Below are 21,676 nucleotides of genomic sequence, written 5' to 3'. Positions count from 1 at the left end.
CTCCCCAGGAAAAAAAAAATGTACCTACTTCTCCCCACAACACAAAATTGTACAGACAATTTCAGGGATTCCAAGTATTTCCCTGAGGCCAGCCTATGGTCCATTTGGGGTTTGTATATGTGCCCTTTAGAAGCAGAATCCAAAATTAGATTGTAATTTAGATTCCTGAGGGGATTTGTGTGTGTTTACTTCTCATTCTCTAATTTGGAAATACGGCGATTATTTTGACCTGACTGCATGCATATTTGGATGCCTTATAAAAATAAAAACTTTCCTTAAAATATAATGATAAAGGAATTTTTTAAGTCCCTCATCGCTCACCCTTCCCTATCTTTGATCTTCTTCACCTCCTAGATGAGTGGGGCCCTGAGCTAGGAGGGGGAAGTCTGTTTTACAAAGGTCAAAGAATAGGTCAGCATCATGAGTTATTTCGGACACAGAGGAGGTACTTGGTACTGTTCTCACATGGGAAGGAGTCAGCTAGTAGACTGAGTAGGGAAAAAGGGCAAAACCAGGATTTTTTTGTGAGAGAGAAGAGGAAAAAGCCCCAGGTAGGGAGAATAGTGAATCTTGTTGGTCCTGTCAGTGGTGGTGAGGCTGGACTCCTGGTCTGTAGACCCCGGCAGGCTCCCCCTGTGTTGTGTCTGCTTGGGGCTTTGCATCTGCAGCTGCACCTGTGCCCTAGGGTTCACACCATTTGTCTCATCAGAATTTCTCACAGTATATTTTACACATTTTAAAAACGGAAATTTTAGAGTTTATGGTTAGATTATGAAAAGGGACTGGATGTTAAAATGTCCTCAGCACCCAAAAACCACATCATCAAAATTATTTCTCATGCATCCTACCCAAACAAATAAGCAAGAAACAATAAATGTGATTTGCCTTTTGAAATGTATTCAGAGTGGTGTGTGTGTGTATGTGTGTGTGGACTGAAGACTAAATTTCCTCTGTTAGGAATGTATAAACCTTGCAATTGTATCTAAGATTTTATACTAAAATTCAATGAAATGAAATAAAAACATAAGCATTTAATAGTGGTTTTAAAAATCAGTAACTTTTGTTCATCTGTGTTTTCTTTTTAGAATGAAGTGATGGAGGCTGGTCTGTGTCTGAAAGCAGTGCTCCACCAAGTCCTGGAGATGAACGGAATTCACTCTGTTTTGCAGAAAAGATTCTGTGGATTAATACAGAAGCACCAGCAACAACCAGAGGGGTGGAGACTCTCTCCCGATTCTGCAGTCTGGCTCCAAGCCCAGTAAAACAGCTCCCGAGCACTGCTTCAGCTGGGTCCAGTCTTGACAAAGGCAGGAAGCCAGCTAGGGTGGGGGCGATAGGGTCAGCGGGTATGTCCCACTGTGGGAGGTCACTAGTATTCTGTTTGTTTTTGTTTTGTTTTGTTTTGTTTTTTGAGACAGGGTCTTGTTCTGTCGCTTAGGCTGGAGTGCGGTGGTGTGATCATGGCTCACTGCTATTCTTGAAGCACTCCACCCACCTGGGCTACTTTTTCTTTAGTGCAGAGGTGCACTGCCTTCTTTTAGGTGGGATGGCATAAGCATGAGCTGGTAGAGCAGGGAGAGGCAGGCAGCCAGGTTAGGGAGACTAAGCCAATTATTCACTGAAATCACCCTCCTCCCCTCCCACCATTCGATTTGATCTACCTCTAAGCCAGGCTGTGAAGAAAAGAAAGGCACTTTAGAAGACCTCAGCAGTGTGGTTCTGTGTCTGCTTCCATGACCTGTACCTGAGTGTCTTAGCCAACCAGCCTCAGGCACACCACCAAGGTTACTTTGAAATCTATGTATATAGCTAGTTACAGACGGGAGCTATGTGTTTCTTCATTATTTTGCAGCTCCTCGTTGTTCCTGTGATTCCTGAACACCCTTTTTGGAAATATGGGTCCCTGTGAGTTTTGAGCACACTACTATCACTTTGGATAGTCACTCCATTTATATTTTTATAAACTTCCATTAGAGAATCATTAAGGCTGTTTAACATCTGCTCTGGATGTTATGCATTGGCTTTTTGTTGCCCAGTGTTGCAAACCTTCCTGTAGGACTCAGTAGTGTCTTCAGGCAATGATTGTGTATCCTGTTACAGAAGGTTGTGATACAGGAAGAACCACTCTTCTTTGAAAATAAACTGTTGGAAGCTTTTGCCAGCTATTTGGGGGGTAGGAGGAATATTAGTGAGTGTATTGGTTGTCTACAGATACAGAATTGCCTGTTGTGAGGGAACCGATTGTTTGTTTTGTTGGGAAAAGAAATTTACCAGGAGAAAGAGTTTTGTGCTGTATCGTGAGAGATCTCATCTCTCAGTTAAATCAGCCCTGGGTTAAAGTTAGTGTGAAGGGCAGCTGTGTGCGGGCACAAGCTAGAGTGTCTGCCTCAGATTAGATTTGACTTGAGTTCTTTATTATCCAGGACTCTGGATAATGTGAATTTGCTTTCTTATTTAACTAGAAGATACATGTACTATAGATCATGGTCTCATTTTAGTGATTGTTCCTTAAACTAGTGAAACTAGTGGATTTCTCTTCTTCTTCTTTATTTTTTACATATCAGATGTGAACCTTAGTGTATTTGTATTTTGTAGAAAATAATGAAAAATTTTAATGGAGAATGATTTAAAAACATTTACAATAAATTATTTTTGCATCTTTGTTGTTGCATTCCCATTGGCTGAGCTTTGGGCTGGGTTTTTGTTTGTTTGTTTTTTGCAGTAAATGGTGTTGAACGTAATCTTTTCATTTCCCTTAGGGCAGCTTCCTCTTCTGGGTGAATAAGATCAAGCCAAGTTTGGCTGGGGCGGCCTGGGTTCTCCTCTCTGTTCCAGCAAGAGCAGGCAGAGGCCATCCCCTCCTCTTTCTCTGAGGCCCTCTCTGGCAGGACTTGGTATCTGAAAGGGCTTGGACTTGAAGGAACAGCCTGTTCCTGTCTGGAGGCAGGATTTGGTTTTGTTCTTCCCTTCTTTGGAAAGCACCAAGATGCAAGTACCTTGTCTTGGGTTTTGACCATTTGCAAGTCATAGAGAGGACTTTCCCTAGGTTTGACTTTTCTGCCCAATTGGTATGGAAAAAAACTAACCTTTGTGACTAACATATTTGGCGGTGTTTGAAAAAAAAATGGCCCTTGCAAATGCACTGTTCTGCTATAGGAGATAAATCTACTGGTCATCACACAACATCATGATGAGCATAATGCCTGGTACATAGTGAGGTTTCAATAATTGAAAGATTTGAGAAGAAAACTGCCCTTCTCTGGATGTCACTTAGATATGGATAGAATGGCAACAGCCATATCAGCAGAACCTGCTCCTGTTCCTCTGCCAACAAAAATTCCAGCCATGTGTCTGATTCTTTTTTGCTTTTCAATTTAATTTAGTTCTACAGATTTGAAAAAATGATGTGTTTTATAGAAGGCTATGGGGATACTAATGGAGAAGACAACAATAAGAAAAGAAGCTGTTAGTCTTATTAAGGAGTCAGGATCAGTACAGATGAAACAGAAAACAGCAGAAAAAAATACCCAGGGGTTAAAAACAAAGGCAGTCTGGGCGTGGTGGCTCACGCCTGTAATCCCAGCACTTTGGGAGGCTGAGGCAGGCAGATCACCTGCGGTTAGGAGCTCGAGACCAGCCTGACCAACATGGTGAAACCCCATCTCTACTAAAAATTAGCCAGGTGTGGTGGCAGGCGCCTGTAATCCCAGCTACTCAGGAGGCTGAGGCAGGAGAATCGCTTGAACCCAGGAGGCAGAGGTTGCAGTGAGCCGAGATTACACCATTGCACTCCAGCCTGGGTGACAAGAGTGAAACTCCATAACAAACAAACAAACAAATGGGAACAGTAGGGTTGCGGGTGGTCAGAGGAAAGAGTGGTCAGTATAGTTTAATCAGAGGATGTTTTTTTGTAGGAAGTAGGACTCAAGCCGAATCCTGAAGCACTGGTGGGATTTGAATAAGAAGATTTGCCTTCCTTTACACATGTTTGTGTCTTCTTAGGATGAGGTACATATTCTCTCCTTTGTCTTTTACATGTGAATTTTGGATATGAATCCTGTCCTATTCAGAGTCTGATCAATGCTAAGATAAAATGGCAGAAATCTCTCAATGTCCTCCTTCTCCTCTCCCATCACTCTTTCATTGCTTTAAAATAAGTTAATTCACACTGCATTGTGAATCAACAATTGCTGCATTGTTGGCAGCTTTATCCACAGACATCCTTGAATCTTTCCTTTGTGACTAGAGATTACAGACTCAGCTTCAAAAGGCACCTCCCTCATCTCACAGTTGGGAAATCAAATTCTGGAGAGCTGGGGGGACCAGCCCAGAGTTCCACAGCTTGTTGAGGGCAAAGCCTAGCCCACAGGGCAACCACATACTATGAATGGCCTCCAGCCCAGGTAGGATCCCCAGAGGCAGGCTCAGTTCAGGCTTGGCTGACATCTGAGAATCCCTAAGGAGCACAAGTGATCAGGGGTCAGGGGTGAATGGAGAGGGAGGGCCCTCAGACTGCAGGAGGCTTTCTATGATCATGAGGACCTCTCAAGCCTTCACCAAGTGCTTTGCAAAAGAGAATTCTGTAGGAAAGTAGACGGAATTTACACTGGTCCACTTAACAGTTGGCAGAGCCAAGGTACGCTCAGATCAAGTGGCTTTCTGAATTGAGGCTATAGGCTTGGAAAAGAACAGAGATAAATGGAAACAGAATCTACTTTTCCCTGGAGCCCTCGTGGAATCCTGGAGACTTCTATTTCCTGTTCTGTCCATGCCCTTCCCCATCCCTGAGACTATCCGAAGCACCTATCACTCAAGTTTGTCCTAAAAAACGTTAGCATTTCAACTTGTTGTCAAAAGATTTTCCCGCCCTATCTTTGCCCTCTTCCTATTTTTCTCTTCTGTTTTAAATAAGAATTTATTCACAGAATAAGGGATTATTTATAGATGCTAGTATGTACGTGAAACGGAAACCACAAAGTCTGCAGTTGTTGCATAAATTGTGCCTCTGAATTTTGGCTATGTAGTTTTAAGACCAGCATGAGGGAGGAGCAGTTTTCTGGTTATATTTGTGGCTTGAGAGAGTAATTTAACTGCTCAGGCTCAGGTTCTTTATCAGAGACAGGGATTCTTTCACTGAGGGGTTGCATCCCTAACCCCTGCACACATCGTATACAAATGTGTGTGTATGTGAATGTGCATTTTCTGCAAAGGGAGTGCACAGCTTTCATTAGAAATCCTGAAATGTACGGGAAACAGGATCAGTGTTACGTATAGACATAGTGGGTATTTTGGGACGTTAAAATTTATTTACTGGAAATTTGAGACATCCTACACATTAAGTATATTACACTCATATCAGAATTTTTTAACTCTTTTTTTGTTCTTAATATTATTTTTGACTGAGCAATCATAATTGTATATATCATATTGGGTATCTTGAAGCCCTCCCAAATGGCTCCCCTTGCTCAAAAGTAATTCCCTTTCATAATCCCTCTTATAATTCCCTCTTATAAATCCCTGTTATAATTATATTATAAGAACAACTTTCTTTGGTTAAACATTTATATTTAATGTGTCCCTGATAAAAGGCATATACTGTTTGGGACAGATAATGCTTTCACAGGATAAGGTTCAAACAAATATAACTTACTATGTCATACTAACAATATTTCAACCAGTCTACTTCCACAATGGTCCAGTAGCCATGTGAAAAATTCTAGCATAAACTCATTGATCTGGTGTTTCTACCTTGCTGGAGGACTGCTGGGTGACCCTGAATAGCCAGCTGTATCAGCATGGTTTTTTTCCATACATCATAAAAGATTTTTGTTTCTCTATGCTCTTTGATATCATTTATTTGGCATCTGTAATAGATGATTGCCTGCATTAGATGTAATCCTCCTGTTGATGGTGAAGAAGCTAAGCCTCCAAGTAGCATCTTCAAAGTCACAGATGGAGGAAGAGAGAGAACCAGGATTTGAATGATTGATGATCTATCTCTGGGGTCTACACTCTTTCCTCTAAGCCATGTTACATCTTGTACAATATCCACTGCTAACTGAATACCTCCTTTTGAGGATCTGATCCTGGCCAAGGATCAGCTAGAGTTCCATGTGAAAGAATTTTGCTAAAAGTAGGAAGTTAGCAGAGGAAGAGATACCAAGATGCAGCTGGCTTTTTAGCTGAAGACCATCACCTGGCTGAAGGCTTCACAAACCTGTGACACATCCAAGCTCAAGCCTCTGCATTTCTCCTCATTTGGGAGTCAGCACATTTTAAATAGCAAAGTTATTTAGCTTTGGTTAACTTTGAGAAGAAAACAGTAACTAAACATAATGTATCAGGTTCCCTGTCCCTTAGCTGGTCCAAGGGCCTGTCTAGTAAACAGAATGTACCTACTGCTTTCTTAAACAAACCTCTTTTAAAACAAACTATTTTAGTATCCCTAAAATTAGGACAGTAGCCGTGAGTTAAATAAAACAGCAAGTGGAAGACACAGGTGTGAATACAGAAATAGTAGAATTTGCTAAATTGCCTTGGTCTCACTTATCCAATTTGTGATTTAATATTTTTATGCCATTTTATTGGTGCCTGCTCTTATGGATCAGTAACCAAACACATTTCTGTTAAGTTTCTCTCAAACTATAATCATTTCGGGCAGGTGTCTGCAAAATTTTTTTTCCAAAAAGTGCCAAAGTATATTTATTTTGGCTCTTAAGGGCCTATGGTGCATGTCACAATTAGTTAACTCTCCCATGGTTGAACAATCATAGATAGTAGGTAAACAAATGAGTGTGGCTGTGTTCCAATAAATCTTTATCTATAAAAACAGGGAGTGGGCTAGATTTGGCCTGGGGGTTATAGTTTGCTGATCCCTGGTTTACAGGATAGATATAATTTGAGGAACACTAAGGAAAAGATAAGAGAAAGTAACCAATCAGGACACACAGAGGAGTGCTTATCAGATAAGGTATATATGTGTTAATTTCCTATGTGGGCATTTTATTCATATTTTATACATGACATTATTAAATATATACATTTAGTATACATTTAATATATTGCAGAGGGCATTCTATGTAGCATACTGGGGGAGCACTAAATTGGAAGTCAGTAGGAAATCAGGCTCCAAATTAAGTTTTGCCACTAACTTTAATGTATCATTAGGCAAATTATCCTCTCTGAGCCAAAAAAGGGGGTAGTGGGATTACAGGATCTCCAAGGATCATTCTTCTTAACATTGTCTGCTGGTATAATTGTCTTATTAAGATTTCTAGGGAGAAATACAAAGTTAAAAATAAAATCATATAGGTTAAAATTATGTAAACATCTGGCCTAGAGCCTCTTGATTCAGCTCACATAACTAACCAGACCATGGGGGCCAACAGGTCAAAGGACACTATGTAAAAGGCATGACTTAGACACATGGAGTGAGAGGAGCAACACAGGCTCCCATGGGGTGGGGGCTGAGCTGGAAGGTCACTGTAATGAGTGAACTCCCCCTTGGGCACACTTAGTATGATGAGTAAAGCTTCCTTATGACTTTAGAGAATGATCATGGGAACAATTTATAAGAAGATCCCAGACGGAATAGCAGAGCCCCTTGTGGTGTGCATAGCTTTAGGGGAATCAGGGAGCCCCTCCTACCACTATACTCTCCAAACCATGTAGAACCAAAAATGGCTACCTCTTTCTCAAACGGTGGTGTTCAGGATAAATGGTTGATCTTTAGATTTTGGCTTTTGCATGCTAAGAGGGCTTGTGGTATACAAACCATGCTCTGCAGGGAATGGGTTGTTGTGGGAGATAAGCTGGAGGGACTTTGTGTCCCATCCCTGCGTCAGGCAGATTCCACATCCCACCTTTTATTTGTTGGTGCTAAACAAATGCTAGTCCAACCACTTCACTATAAATGGGAAAACTGAGTCTCAGAAGGGGCCATAAGTGGATGTGGCTGTTGCAGAAAGTGAGAGGAGATTCTGTGAGGCATGAGAAGTTCATATTCATCTTCTGGGGATCGGGCATGCCTAGGGGTAGAAGGCATACGTAGAAGTGAATACTCAGTCTCAGTTCCTCCCAAGGACTCTCTGGGTCTCTCAGCTTTGCAGGGAACATTCTCATAGTACTCTTCAGGAGAGTTCCCCGATGGCCTTGTACAGAGAACCTGATGATTGATGAGGGTATAGCACAGCTCCTCTGAGTAGGTCTGGTCAACATTGTCCTGCTTGTCAAAGGAGAACCATCATCAAGATTTGGTCTCTTGCCATGACCTTTACACTTCAGTCTCAACACAGGCTTGACCCTTGGTCAAGTCTGTCTTCTATGACCACCTCCTCCCCATCTCTTGGCCATTTTTTTCTAAATGGCTGCTTCTACCCCAACCACTAGGCTTGCAGCAAGAGTGCTTAAGGTCTGGAGCCTGCTCAGGTGCATCCTCTCTGCCCCTTGTTCCAGAGTGACCTCTGACCACCTGATATAGTTTGGATATTCGTCCCCTGCAAATCTAATGTTGAAATTTGGTTCCCATTGTTGGAGGTGGTGCCTAGTGAGAGGTGTTTTGGTTATGGGAGCAGATTTCTCATGAATGGCTTGGTGCCATCCTCGCAGTTATGAGTGTACCGCCTGAGGAACCATGAGCCAAATACACTTCTTTTCTTTATAAATTACCCAGCTTTTCATATTCCTTTATAGCAACACAAGTGGACTAAGACACTACCCATATAATTCCCAGTCTCAGGGCTCTGAGGATAGCCCATTCTAATAAAAAAGAATAATCTGGCTGGGCACAGTGGCTCACGCCTGTAATCCCAGCACTTTGGGAGGTCGAGGTGGGTGGATCACCTGAGGTCAGGAGTTCGAGACCAGCCTGGCCAACATGGTGAAACCCCATTTCCACTGAAAATACAAAAATTAGCCAGGTATGGTGGCACACACCTGTAATCCCAGCTACTGGGGAGGCTGAGGCTGAGAATTGCTTGAATCCAGGAGGTAGAGGTTGCAGTGAGCTGAGATCGTGCCATTGCACTCCAGCCTGGGTGACAAGAGCAAAACTCTGTCTCCAAAAAATAAATAAATAAATAAATAAATAAATAATCTTCTGATATCTTAATGTGTTTTGGTTATGATATTTAATTACCCTCTAGAGATATTTACATTATTAAATAGGGAAACAACTCAAGGGAAGGTTTCACTTATGATGGGATATCAGGAGATAAAAAGCAAAGCAGCAAAGTACAGGGGAAAAGCATGGATTGTGAAGTGAGACTTAGTTTTGAATCCTGGTTCCGCCCCCTTTTAGCTATTTGGCTTTGGGGAATTATCACTTAATCTCTCAGTTTTCTCATCTATAAAATGGGGGGATGGGATGGATTATAGTAGCAATATTCAAGGGTTGTCGTTTTAGCTACATGAGTTGATGTGTGTAAAGCACTCAGCATGTTGTCTGTCATAAATGAAGTGGTCAGTAAATTTAAGTTCCTTTCAATAAGTTATACAGCAGAAGTGGCTGCTGCTTCTGCCACCTGGCCCTGCACATGCCACCCGAGTTCAAAGCACTGACATCTAAAGTCTTTGTCCATGTAAGGGTCAGAAGGGACCTCAGAGGCCAACTTCTCCTGCCATTTAGGGTGTCTGTACTTCTATCATCATCTCAAAAAATAGCTTAGAGATGTTCTTATTACCTGGGTGGGAGTAGATGTCATTCCTTCATCTGGAGAAAGAAAATACACTCAATGAATTTCAGGTTATGGGGAGATTTGAGGGGAGGAGCAGGGGAGGCTGGAATATAAATAACTAAAAAGCCAAGAAACAGCTGGGGTAGCTCTTCTCAGGCTATTCTGATCTACAGCCCATCCCTGGGGAGTGACAGGACATCTAAACAAGTCACAGCTAGAGCTGTGCTCAGTCTGAAAGGTGAGAGGAGGGAGACACATTTGGTTAGTCTTTGGAAAGGAAATCACGATTTCTCCCTCCAGCTCTCTTTCCCTCCTTACCTAGCCCCCTCTCCTTCCTTACACAAAATTGATTTTTGTTCCTTACACAAATTCAGTGCCTCTGCACCAGGCACTGGGGAGACAAAGAAGAATCAGAAACAGTCCCTGTCCTCAAAAGGCTCACAAGCTAGCCCAGAAGACAGACAAGGGGCTGTGAGAGATCCACATTGTGGAGCGGAGGGCCGTCGTTTCTACTCTAGGTGACAGGATGGTGGTGGTGTGATAATTGGTGTTCAAGGAGTTTTGCAGAGCGGGAAACTCTTAAGCTAAACATTCCCATTCCTATACCTGCTGGCAGATAACAAATGAGCAAGGCGATTTTTCAAAGCCTAGTTAAAACCAAATGGCTCTGGCCATTCAGCAAAGACGCAAACTGACACCCTTGCTACCCTCTTGCAAACACACCAGTTCCATAAACAAACATGTGCCCTCACATGAAAGCCTACAGAGGAAGCTACCATATGGTATATGGATCGACATTCTCTCGGTCCTCACATCCTGGATTTCCACATCTCCATAAGCTCCTATAGGCATCTAAAACTTCCCTGATTATCATTATAAGAAAAGCATCTTCAGCATAGAGTTTTAGCATCTGGTCTTATTTCTATTATGTTTTGCCCTGATGGAAATTGAGGTTCCCTGGGACCCACCACTCCAGGAGTGAAGTGGCTAGGGTGGGAGGCTGTATTATTCATTTACACATCTTGCAGGGCTAGATTTTAAGATTCTGTTTAAATGAATTAGGTTCTCCTCCTTAAACTAAGGGAGGAAAAGTCAAAATTCTTCCATTTTTCTTCTTCAGAAACACAATGCCTTGTCCTCAGGCCTACACTTTCTTATTTTTATTTTTAGGTGTGATACAATTCATCACACTCTCCTTCTAGAATTCTTCTTTCTCCTTAACTTCAATGCTGTACTATCACCAGAGACTACTGCACCAGCCTCCTAAGTGGTCTTCTGGTATCTGCTCTTCCTGCTCCTTGCTGCAATTTGTTTTCTGCACAGGAACCTGGGTGATATCTTTAATACAAATCTAATCATACTTGCCCCCGCCTCCCCCCTGTGTGAAGCCAGTATCTCCTGTAGCTCTCAAGACAAAGATGAAAATCTTTAACTTGGCCAGGAAGCCCCACCCCTCCCCTGTCCCAGGCTGGCTTTCTTGCAGTTTCTTGTAAGTGCCTTTCTCCTCCACCTTTTGTATTCTTGCCCCCAGTTACTGCCTTCAGCCTCCAGGCCTCAGGCACTAACTGAGGAATTTGGAGATTAATGAGCCAATTCCTGCTTCAATGAGCTCACCATCTAGTGAGGACAAAGGACATGCAATTGGATACAGTGCAGCAAAATGTGTAGATATTTTAATTGAAATATGCCTAAGGGGCTTTGGGAACATAGAGAAGAAGCAGTTTGGAAACGTAAGTCTTATCAAAAGTGAAAATAATAGGAAATCAATGACTTACTTTCGTTTTGGGAATCTTGCCCCTTTTCAAAAATGAGTATTTTTTTCCTGTAAAAGAAAAGCAAAGCAAATTGTTTTAATATTCAGAAACTCTCAAAGGAAATGACACAAATCTACAAAACTTTTAACTCTTTGTTAAAGTTATATACGTTTTATAATACCTCCTTCAGCATAGATGAGTTAAATAAAAACGAAAAAAAGTAAAAGATGATGCCAAGTAGAAATATATTCCTTTGTGCCTCTTTCTCTCTCTCTCTCTCTCCTCCTCTCTTTCTTTTCTAAATCTGATAGGGAATTGATGTATACATGGGGAAATATGGTGATAGAGGTTACTTTTTTGGAGACTTTTTTTCTGACAAAGTATCAATTTCTTTTCTATCATGTGAGTGAAGGAGCCAGGATTATTTTCAATCTCAATTCTAATCTATGATCTCCAAAACAAACAAACAAATAAACACACTCCTCCCATAAGGGAACACTGTATAAAAGACCCCCTGAAAAAATGCAATATAAATATAATGGAAGCCCACTATCATTTCAGTAGACAAGAACATCTGCTGTGAGGGTGACCGTATGTCCTGGTTTGCCTCAGTCTGGTTAAGGTCATTATCAATCACTTAGCGAGCTTTAACTATTTTTAGCATCCCTTTCACTCTCAAAGGTATCTTAGTTCGGATGATAAATTATACTATCACCCCGACTATAAGTTCCATGTGCAAGGGATAGAAATGTGTGCTTCGGAACATGGACTCAGATTTGCAGTGTGAAAAAAGCTGTCTTTTTTCTATGTTAGTAGCTAGTTTCATCTTTGCTTCTGAAGCTTTCCTGTTTGAGGAGAGCATGCCACCCATGAGACTATTGTTCCTGTTTCTCATCAAATTGGAAGGATTGCTTCCCTGATTAACTCTTAGGTGATTGTATCTGGGCTAGTGACAGGCTTCCGCTGTGGCCACAGACAGTCACAGGTAACTTACAGCAAATACCACATTGAAACCACACTTAGGGAAATAACTCCTAAAAGCAACTGTCCACTCACCACGGAAGGCAGAAACACCCTTCAGCGATATGGTGATCCCAGCATCTAAAATACCCAAGAGAGATGGCAAATCATAAGATTGATTTCTGCAGCTTTGTTAAGGTGACTCCTTTCCTTTTGCCATTTCTGTGGAAAACTTTTTTTCTCCCCGCAAGCGTGTTTCATTCTAGATAACTTGCACACATCTCTCATGGTAGAATGCCTTTGTCTTCCTAGGATGAAGATGATACTATCAAATTCCTAATCAGGAAAAAAGCTTTCTGCTGTGTTCCCAGCAAAGGAAAAATGTTTCCTCACTCTCAATTCTGGTAATTTCCTTGGTTCCCTTGTAATGAAGAACACGTAAGTGTTATCTGCAGGAAATCAAGGTACAAGTGTATGGAAATTTTACAAATCATTTTTTTCAGGTATGGGTTAGGCAATATCAGTATTTTACTATACTCTGAATTTCTCCGATTTACAGTATATTGCAATTGTTTGCTCACTTGTCTATATTCTACACTAGAACGTGAGCTTCACAAAGCTGGGGACCATATTGATCTTGTTCATCGTGGTATGTATTTCCAGTCTATGACACAACATCTGGCACACAGTAAATGGGTTTTCAAAAAATATTTGATGAAGATATGAATACAGAATGAATAGCCAAGGACAGAACAACCCTGGTGCACGAGGTCAGCAAATCTACCACCTTGACTTCAACGACATAGTTAAATAACAGGACTTCTCTCTCTTATAGCACAAAGGCTTAGAATCTCTCTGCAGTCCTACATTTACATTAATGTCTAAGTATCATTCTGTACATCTTTCTGAATTTGAGGCATAGTCAACTACCTACATGGTTGAATGTGAAAGCCCTTTATAAAGTAGTATGTGTATCAGTTACAGTATGTAAAAACGTTTGGAAATCACCATCCAAAAATGTCTCCCCCCGTGAGCTTTCCCATGAAGTTTCATCAGGAGGAGCAGTGGAGGAGAGGCTGACTGCATCGTGACCTTGGCTGTGGTCACCTGCTTGGCTGAGCATTCTGACAACCTCTAAGATCTATGCATCATCAAAGCCTTTGGGGCCCAGAGGCACAGCTGCAGCTCTTCCTCTTCTTTAGGTTACCTTCAGTGTGCTTCAGGCCGTTTGCTTACTTGTCTGCTTTGTTGCTAAGGAAACATCATAAGAAAACTACTGAATCACACCAAGTTAACAAACCACATTCACTGAGGAGAAATGAATGAGATAAGAGGAGGGGGATGATTTTGAGAGATATTCTCTGAACTCCTGAGGCCACAGTTTTTAAATCTGTAAAAGAGGATGTGTATACTGCTTACACATGGAGTTATAAGAGGTTAAATATGGGCAAAAACGATCTGTAAGCAGGCTGTTTCTTCTACTTGACTTTTCTGCAATTTATTCTTGCATTTCAACATGGTTGTTTTGGTTTGGGGTAGATTCAGACAGCCTCCAAGAAGCAAGCTAGACAAATCTCTATAACCTTAGGCTACATGTCAGGAATTTGAGTTATCTGTCTCTTTCACAATGCCCTCTCTGGCTCTCCAGTCTACCCAACCCCTCCCTTGTTATAATGCCATGGCCCTTCTGATTTATTTCGTCATTTGAACTGTATGCCTTAAAATGTGCCCAATGATACCCCTGAAAATATGTAATTCTCAGCTTGCACTGAAAAAATGCACTCTGTTGAAAGGAATCTCTTGGTCTCCAGCCCCTCACATGGGCATTGGTGTTAAAAAATAACAACAGTGCTTGTTTTTTAATTGCTCCTCTTTCAAAATCTCCTCCTGAAACCATGTGAAAAGCACAGATAACTTTACAGGCCACAGAAAAACTGACCTTGTCAGCCCTTAGGATTCTTGGACCCTGGAACATTAGTTCCATATCTTAATTATTCCTTTCCTTAGAGAGATTTCTTTAGGGCTGGACATTTGAAAGGTCTGTTCAAAAAGAATTAATGAGGTGATCTTTGTTTAACAGCATCAGGGCAATCACAATGATGTCTCCACAAACTTTTTAAAAATTGTCATAACATGGGGCATGTGGTCACTTCAGAAATAGACACCTATAGCTTAAAATAAAATGGCTAGGGTGGAGGTTGAGCACAAAAGTACCTGAGATAGACAAAAGGACAACAGGAAATAAGACCCTTTGTTTTATAACGGGGCATAACAGGGACTAACAGAGTCTTAGTTCCTGTTGCTAGGAGTTACGTTAGGCTTCTAGCAAAGTAGCACATCTCCTCTCCAAAGTTTTCAAGCATTTTATCTTTTGTCCTGTCTTCACATTTGCTACTATTGCAACTGCTACTGGTCTTAACAGGGCCCTCTCTCACTGGGATGTGAAGTCCAGGGCTTGACATACTTCGTTCTCCTTGGGCAAAGGCTGGGGGAGTTTGGTTGATTTTGCTCTCACCTGGATGTTCTGTGTTTGGGGCTTTGCATTCTCACATTCCAAGGCATCTCTTGAGTGTTCTGCTGCCGCCTGAAACTCAACATATCAGAAACAGGCTAAGTATTTCCTAAACAGGCCTGCCACTTCTTTTCATAATTTTTCCAACTTTCCTCATTTCTGCTATTCGTGTGTAACTCTGAAATTGACTGGTTGCCCTCAGACACGTTAATACTGTTTCCTCAAGCACATGTCGCAAGCTACCTTTGATCTGACATGCTCTCCATTGCCACAGCAACAGCCCACTGATGTTCTTCAACCTCCATGAACAAGTATCCTAAATCATCTGTTCCCAAATATCCAGGGATCCTCGTCATGACCCTGAGAGTATCAGTGTCCAGAGAGAGGCCTGAGGTCCTCAGCTACCATCTCTTTGGTGCAGTTCCAGGAGCTATACACAAGTAATGGGGAAAGGTACTGGCTTTGTCTTGTGTAAATCACACCATCTTTCACAGAAAGCATGGAGGCCCAGAACAAGGGACAGAAGAAGAAAAGGATAGAACAAAGAAAATAAATTGGTTCATTGTTTGGGTTAGATGTCTTTCCATTTGTTGGGAATTGGGAGAATGAGGATAAAGAAACTAACACTTAGATACTACTTACTATATGCCAATCATTTTGTGTGTTATATTTCATTTAATCCCAGAATAAATCCATAAGATAGATATTATCATTATTTTTTTTATACTAATGAAGAAACTGAGGCCCAAAATGCTAGGTAACTGGTCTGAAGATCCACAACCACTAAGGGGGAAAAGCTGGGTTTGCTACTGGCAGGTCCCTTCCTCTGAGACTGAGCTCCTCTCATGAAGGGATGGGTGCCATTCTATCCTGTGCAAAATTTCCCCAGCTTCTTAGTTTATTTGATCTGGAGAGACATGGTTGTGGGGGTATGCTGATTAGATGATAACTGGGTGTTGGGGTGACAATGAAAATTAGATACCAATATATACAAGACTTTTGAATACGTTAAGGGAAACATTTTATTTAATTGTTTTAATGAATTTATTTTTAAGACTGGATCTTGCTATGTTGCTCAGGCTGCCCTCAAACTCCTGGACTCAAGCAATCCTCCTGCCTCAGCCTCCTGAGTAGCTGGGACTACAGGTGCATGCCACTGCACTTGGTTCAAGGGAGACCTTTTAAATCATCATAGAAATAAAGATATTGGGCAAATTGATCAACTATTTGGAAAAAAAATTTATATCTGACACCATATATTGAATATATGTTGCCAAATGTAAAATAACAAAATCAAAACTTATATGAGTTGATTTGTCTTATCTTAGGAAGAGCAAAGAATTTTAAGCATGAATGCAATGGCAGAAACCAAAAAGCTTTCTAGATTTAAAATTGAATTTTCTTTAAAATATAGTAAATAAAAAACCATAAGAAGTCCAAATAGCATAAGATATGTGTACCTTGGAAAAAGTTTTTTTTCTTACATAAAACAAAATTTTAAAGTAAAAAAAATTTTTTAAGTTTTTTTGCACTTATTCAGTGCACGTGATGTGCCAGAAACAATGCCAGGAACCAGGAATTCAAAGATAAATAAGAAACAATCACTACATTTGAGCATCTCATATCTAGTAATAAAAATAGTAATTTATATAATTGTTAGAACAATGCTAGAGTAGAAGATTGACAAGGGGCTGTGATGACCCAGGGTAGAGAAGTCTCAGACAACATGATTCTTAGGAAGGGACATGAGATATTCCACAGGACCACCAATCCTCTTTTCCGCAAGTGGTCAAAAGTGGGCTACCATTTTTTCCTGTGTTCCACTCTCCAGTGGCATGAAGTGAGACCTGGGATTCCAAACATAACCCTGTGAAGACCCCCTCTGGCTCGCTTACTCTCTCTAGATCACCCCACTTTATACCCTAGAGATTACCTTGTCCGTGGTGGCACTATTGTGGTGGCACAGCTTTGATATTAAGGAAGATGATGGTCAAAAAAAGAAAGCAGAAAATATCTTCTAATTTTGAACGCTACTTTGTGTCAGGCACTATGCTAGCACAATACATACTAGAACTCTCTAAGGTAGATATTGTATTATTATTTCTACTTAAAATAAAGAGGCTGAGGTCCAGAAAGTAAATCTGAGTTCTCTGCCTATTTAATCTAGATGACCTCTGCTTACCTGCTTGCAGGGAGTGCACATCAAAGGAAGACTCAAGGTGGCAGGAAGCTTGCTGTTTATTTCAAACTTAAAATAGTGGCTGAAAGAGGGTGGTGATTTTGACCTCCTTGTGGAGCATGAGGAGCTCAGGAGAGCATCTCCTTCCCGGGCTTTCAGAAAGTTGTTTCATTTCTTAGGTGGTAACCTATTATATAGACCTTCCTTGGTAAAGTCTTTCCACCTTTCAGCTATTCTCCATCAGCTGCTCACCATGATTCTTGGGAGAAGGCAAAACCTATGGGAAATTTAATGTGGTATCTGGCACAGAGTAGGCACTGAAGGCTTGGCAGTTTCCTTACCCAACTACTTTCTACCCCAACTTAGTGTGCTAACTGTATACTAGCTTTCTTTTTCTCTTCGTTGCTGTATTGCCCTGTCCCATCTCCTCTGCTCTCCCACAAGGAGTCTAGACTTACCTGTTTTCTCTCAGCAGAGAGTTTCCCATCCTCTCAGTCCTCTCAGGTCTTCCCCTCTGTCCCTTTACCACTTCCTTCTTGCCTTGTGCTCTGAAAGGGCAACTCCTGACTTAAAGAAAGGGCTGTGTGGCTCTGGCCACCCGTGCAGAGACAGCAGAAAGGAGAAGGGTGTCTGCAGAGGGGAGGAAGAGGCTGGGGGAGGAGTGTTAGAGGCACACACGTGCAGAATGTCCTAACATGTCAGTGCCTGAATCAACCTGGCTGTTGGCCATAACCAGCAACTACCCGTCAATGAGACCTTCGAACCTCTGGGGAATCCCAGGTCTGAAATTACAGATGGGCCATGGGAGTTTTTCCACTGCTTATATTTACGTTTATAAATCACATTGTCTTCTTAGAAAAGTCAGAAGGAGGTTAAAACAGTAACGCCACAGACCTGTAGAAAATATAGTATCAACAACTCTCAAATCTGAAAACAAACACCCAATAACAAAATGGGCAAAATATTTGAACAGACATTTCACCAAAGGAACTATACAGATGAACATTAAAAGATGCTAAACATTGTAGTCATTAGGGAAGTGTAAATCAAGTCCACAATGGAACACTTTTACACATTTATTACAATGGCTATAAAACCCTGACAATATCAAGTATGGCAAGGTATGCAGAGAAACTGGAAGTCTCATGCATTGCTGATGAGAATGCAAAATGACAGCCTTTTTGGAAAGAAGTGATAAGGAAAGAAGGCAGGGCTTTACTGGGTAGAAGAGGGTGGTTCACTGGCAAAGGTCCCACCCTCAAGCCTTGAAACCACAGCCCTAAATGAGAACAGTTATCCCTGTTATCCTGCCCAAATGTTATTCTTTAGCCTGTCCAGCCCCCCTATCCCATGCTAATATAAACCCCAGACCTCAGCTGGCAGACAGACAAGTGGCTGAACATCAAGAGAAGAAGCAACTGAGTGTGAGAGATGTGGCTTAACTTCAGGTGGCGTGACTTCAGGGAGGAGCCCAGCCAGAGACAGCAGGCTTCAGGGAAAGGTCACCTTCTTCCTGCACCATCCCTTTTCCAGCTCCCCTTCCACTGAGAGCCACTTCCACCATTTAATAAAATTGTCCGCATTTATCACCTTTCAAACCATTCATGCAAGCTGATTCTTCCTGGATGCTGAACAAGAACCTGGGTACCAAGAGGGCAGGGTGTAAAAGGCTGTCACCCTGACTCTCCATTGAGTGGGTTAACACTTAGCTGTCCACGGATGGCAACTGCTAAAAGAGCATGAACTGTAACACATCCCTAGATGCTGCTGTTGGGCTGGAGGCCAAAAGTGCTCATCAAAGCCCTGGCACCTGCTTGCCTGCGTGCTCCCGCTCCCACAGAGAGTTTGAGCATGGTGGTGGCCAAGTAAGTAGGCCACACCCCTGTCACAAGTCCCGAGAAGGGGTCAAGGGAACTCTCCCATCTCGGAAATATGGCAATTTCTTATAAAATTGAACATAGGGTTACTGCAATTTCACTCCTAGGCATTTAGCCAAGTGAAACTTATGTCCTCTAAGACTGTGTGTACAAATTTTTGTATGTGCTTTACTCATAATAGCCAAAAAAACTCTAGAAATAGCCCAACTGATCTTCATTGAGTGAATTGCTTAATAAGCTCTGTGTTATATTACATCCACACAACAGAATCCTGACCATCACTGAAAAGGAGTGGACTATTAATACATGCAATAACTTGGATCAATCTCAAATGCATTACACTAAGTGAAAGAGACCAGACTTAAAGCCTACCTTCTGTGACATTCAAGATAAGGTGAAACCACAGGAACAGAAAATATATTAGTGTTGCCAGGAGCAAAAGGTGGGGGAGGTGTTGACTTTCAAAGGACAGGAGGAAATTTTTTGTTGTTGTTCTTTTTCTTGATTGTGTTAGTGGCCACATGACTATATGCATTTCTCATAATTCACAGAACTGTATACTAATAAGGGTGCACTTCACTGCATATAAATGAATCTCAACAGAAAAAAGGTTAAAAAAGAAAGAAATCTTGGGACAGGAATCATGGATTTTTGTATTATCCTTGTATTTGATGGTTGTTTCCTGTTTGGTCACTCATCTGTTTGTTCATTCCTTTAACAAGTATGTGTCGAGTGCCTACTATGTGCTGGGCACTGTGGGTTCAATGGTAAGAAAAGCAGATGCAGGGCTGCTCTTGTGAAGTTCCTTGAAAGAAATAAAACAAAGTGCAAAATATTTTATTGCTTGTCCTTGAGTAATGTAAAGGTCATATCTAAAACAGGCAGGAGAAGGATGGGGAGTGGGCTTAGAAGAAACAATTTCAGAGAAACTGGGGTACTAGCTGTGCAACCCCAGATTCACCCCACATCATTCTTATCCTTATAGCTGCTCTCCAAACTTCTTTTGGCTCTGTGAGGGATTTCCGGGAGCACCTTATTAAAAATGGAAGATTTTATTATAAAAAATAAGCCATTATTGACCATTCACTTTTCTAAAAAAACACAAATGTGAGAATAAAATAAAAACACGCAAGACTCACTAGCCCCTGCAAGACAGAAAGCAGCCCTGGACAGAGAGCCTGCTTATACCTACCTAATGTCTGAACTCACACATTCTAGGGTTTCATGTTTTGTTACCACTTGCAAAGGAAAGGAAACTGGCTAGAAAATTCATGTAAAGGAAGGTCACAACTTTAAAGCTATCTGACGCTAATGACATGTATAATCTAGTTTGCAGCTCTGAGAGACAATATCAAATAAGCATTGTCAAATACTACTCCCACCTAACCTTTGCTGTCATTGTTCTTTGAAATTATCTTTGGGATTGGTTATGTTCTCTTACTGTAGCTTTCGTTTATCTCAGAGCACACACCCTAATGTCCGTGTGCAGTCTCCATGCTCAAGTATTCCAGAATACAATTTTCTGGAGTCTAACTTCAGTTGACACCTGTCTCCAAATTGCAAATCTACCTCCAATCAAAAAGAGAGGGGAAATTAGTTTTTAAGGGCAATTAGCAAATATATTACAAAAATAATTTCAGATAAACTCTGTGTGACAAGTGATGCTGTCAAGTCCTCTTATTTGAGTAGTAGTCATTGTTTGTCTTAAGAAAATGTGTGCAATGGAGGATATCTTCTTGGCATATAAAAGGGGAAGATTTCTTTCTGTTTTAGTAATCTCTTTAGGGGATTGCCTGTGGTGTGCATTACATTCTGGTTGAATATTTATTCAGAAATAAAAGTGTTTTCTTTCTCTTCTATTTTTGTGGAGAGGTTTTCTGAAATAGCAGGAGATTTTGCTTTTAATTCTATTTCCCCAATAGTAGCTCCATTAATTTTTTTCATGAATGCTTCATGTAATTGACTGTAGGAAACATGTTAGGGTGGCAAATTTTCTTATTCTGTAAATATTTGAAATTCAGGAAAACCCTCCCATCAATAAATTAAATGAAGCATTGAAGTAAAAAAGAATATTCTTAACAAAGCTTATATTGAAAATCAGGTTTCCACAGCGTATAGATCTAAGAAACCTAGGGGTACCCTTGTCTGTTTCTCCTATTCTCTTCTCTCAAAACCATTCCCTTTCCCAGGCTGGATAATTACAATAAAAAATGGAGTATGTGTTCCAAATTATCGAATGCTTCTTCCTTGTGTATGGAAAATCTGGGATGACAACCAGTGGTCTGCCATTTTGTGTACGAAAAAAAGAGGTACGTATGTGCGGGAGTTGGAAGGAATCTTGGTATGCTATTATAACTAACCTCTCTCTTCCCTATTACCTTCAGCAAAAAAGAAAAACAATCAATCTAACCTAAAAGTGCCCCCTCCTCAGTGGCCTCAGCACATTTTGCACTACCTAGAGGCTAGCAGCAGGGGACCAGAATGTCTTAGCATTGTGAAAGAGAGACCACATGGACAGGGTGCTTAGCCAGTGAGTAGGGCTATTGTTGACTTCCCACCAGTATGAATGAACAGATCCTAGACCCTGGTTGGGGCAGCCTGAGCAGACACAGCCTGGATGCTTCTCCATGGGTGGCTTAATTAGTTCCACTATTGTCTAAAAGAGTCTTTGGGTCCAGAGAGCCATGGTAGGGAGAGTTGGAAATCAACCTGTCCATTGT

The 21,676-nt window shown here is 41.3% G+C and overlaps 2 protein-coding genes across 2 annotated transcripts in view; one reads left to right on the top strand and one right to left on the bottom strand.

Moving 5' to 3' along the window:
- Window positions 1-2,662, top strand: part of C2H3orf52 (chromosome 2 C3orf52 homolog) — a 32,159-nt gene extending 29,497 nt beyond the window's left edge. The window contains exon 6 of the mRNA XM_024245223.3: window positions 1,086-2,662. Coding sequence (XP_024100991.1) covers window positions 1,086-1,090 — 5 coding nt within the window. The 3' untranslated portion in view covers window positions 1,091-2,662. The remainder of the gene's footprint in view (window positions 1-1,085) is intronic.
- Window positions 2,663-5,284: 2,622 nt separating this feature from the next.
- Window positions 5,285-17,700, bottom strand: GCSAM (germinal center associated signaling and motility). The gene is made up of 6 exons (XM_063721774.1): window positions 17,538-17,700; window positions 14,904-14,972; window positions 12,485-12,529; window positions 11,450-11,496; window positions 9,681-9,709; window positions 5,285-8,221 (listed from the first exon to the last, which is right to left on the bottom strand). Exons 1-6 carry the CDS (start codon window positions 17,564-17,566, stop codon window positions 7,907-7,909), a joined length of 534 nt encoding a protein of 177 aa, XP_063577844.1. The 5' UTR covers window positions 17,567-17,700; the 3' UTR covers window positions 5,285-7,906.
- Between the last annotated feature and the right edge of the window lie 3,976 nt (window positions 17,701-21,676).

The sequence above is a fragment of the Pongo abelii genome, chromosome 2 (assembly GCF_028885655.2).
Source record: "Pongo abelii isolate AG06213 chromosome 2, NHGRI_mPonAbe1-v2.0_pri, whole genome shotgun sequence".
In the NCBI taxonomy this organism is placed as follows: Eukaryota; Metazoa; Chordata; class Mammalia; order Primates; family Hominidae; genus Pongo; species Pongo abelii.
Note: the sequence above shows the minus strand (reverse complement) of the source record. Positions and strands in the feature narration are given on the sequence as shown.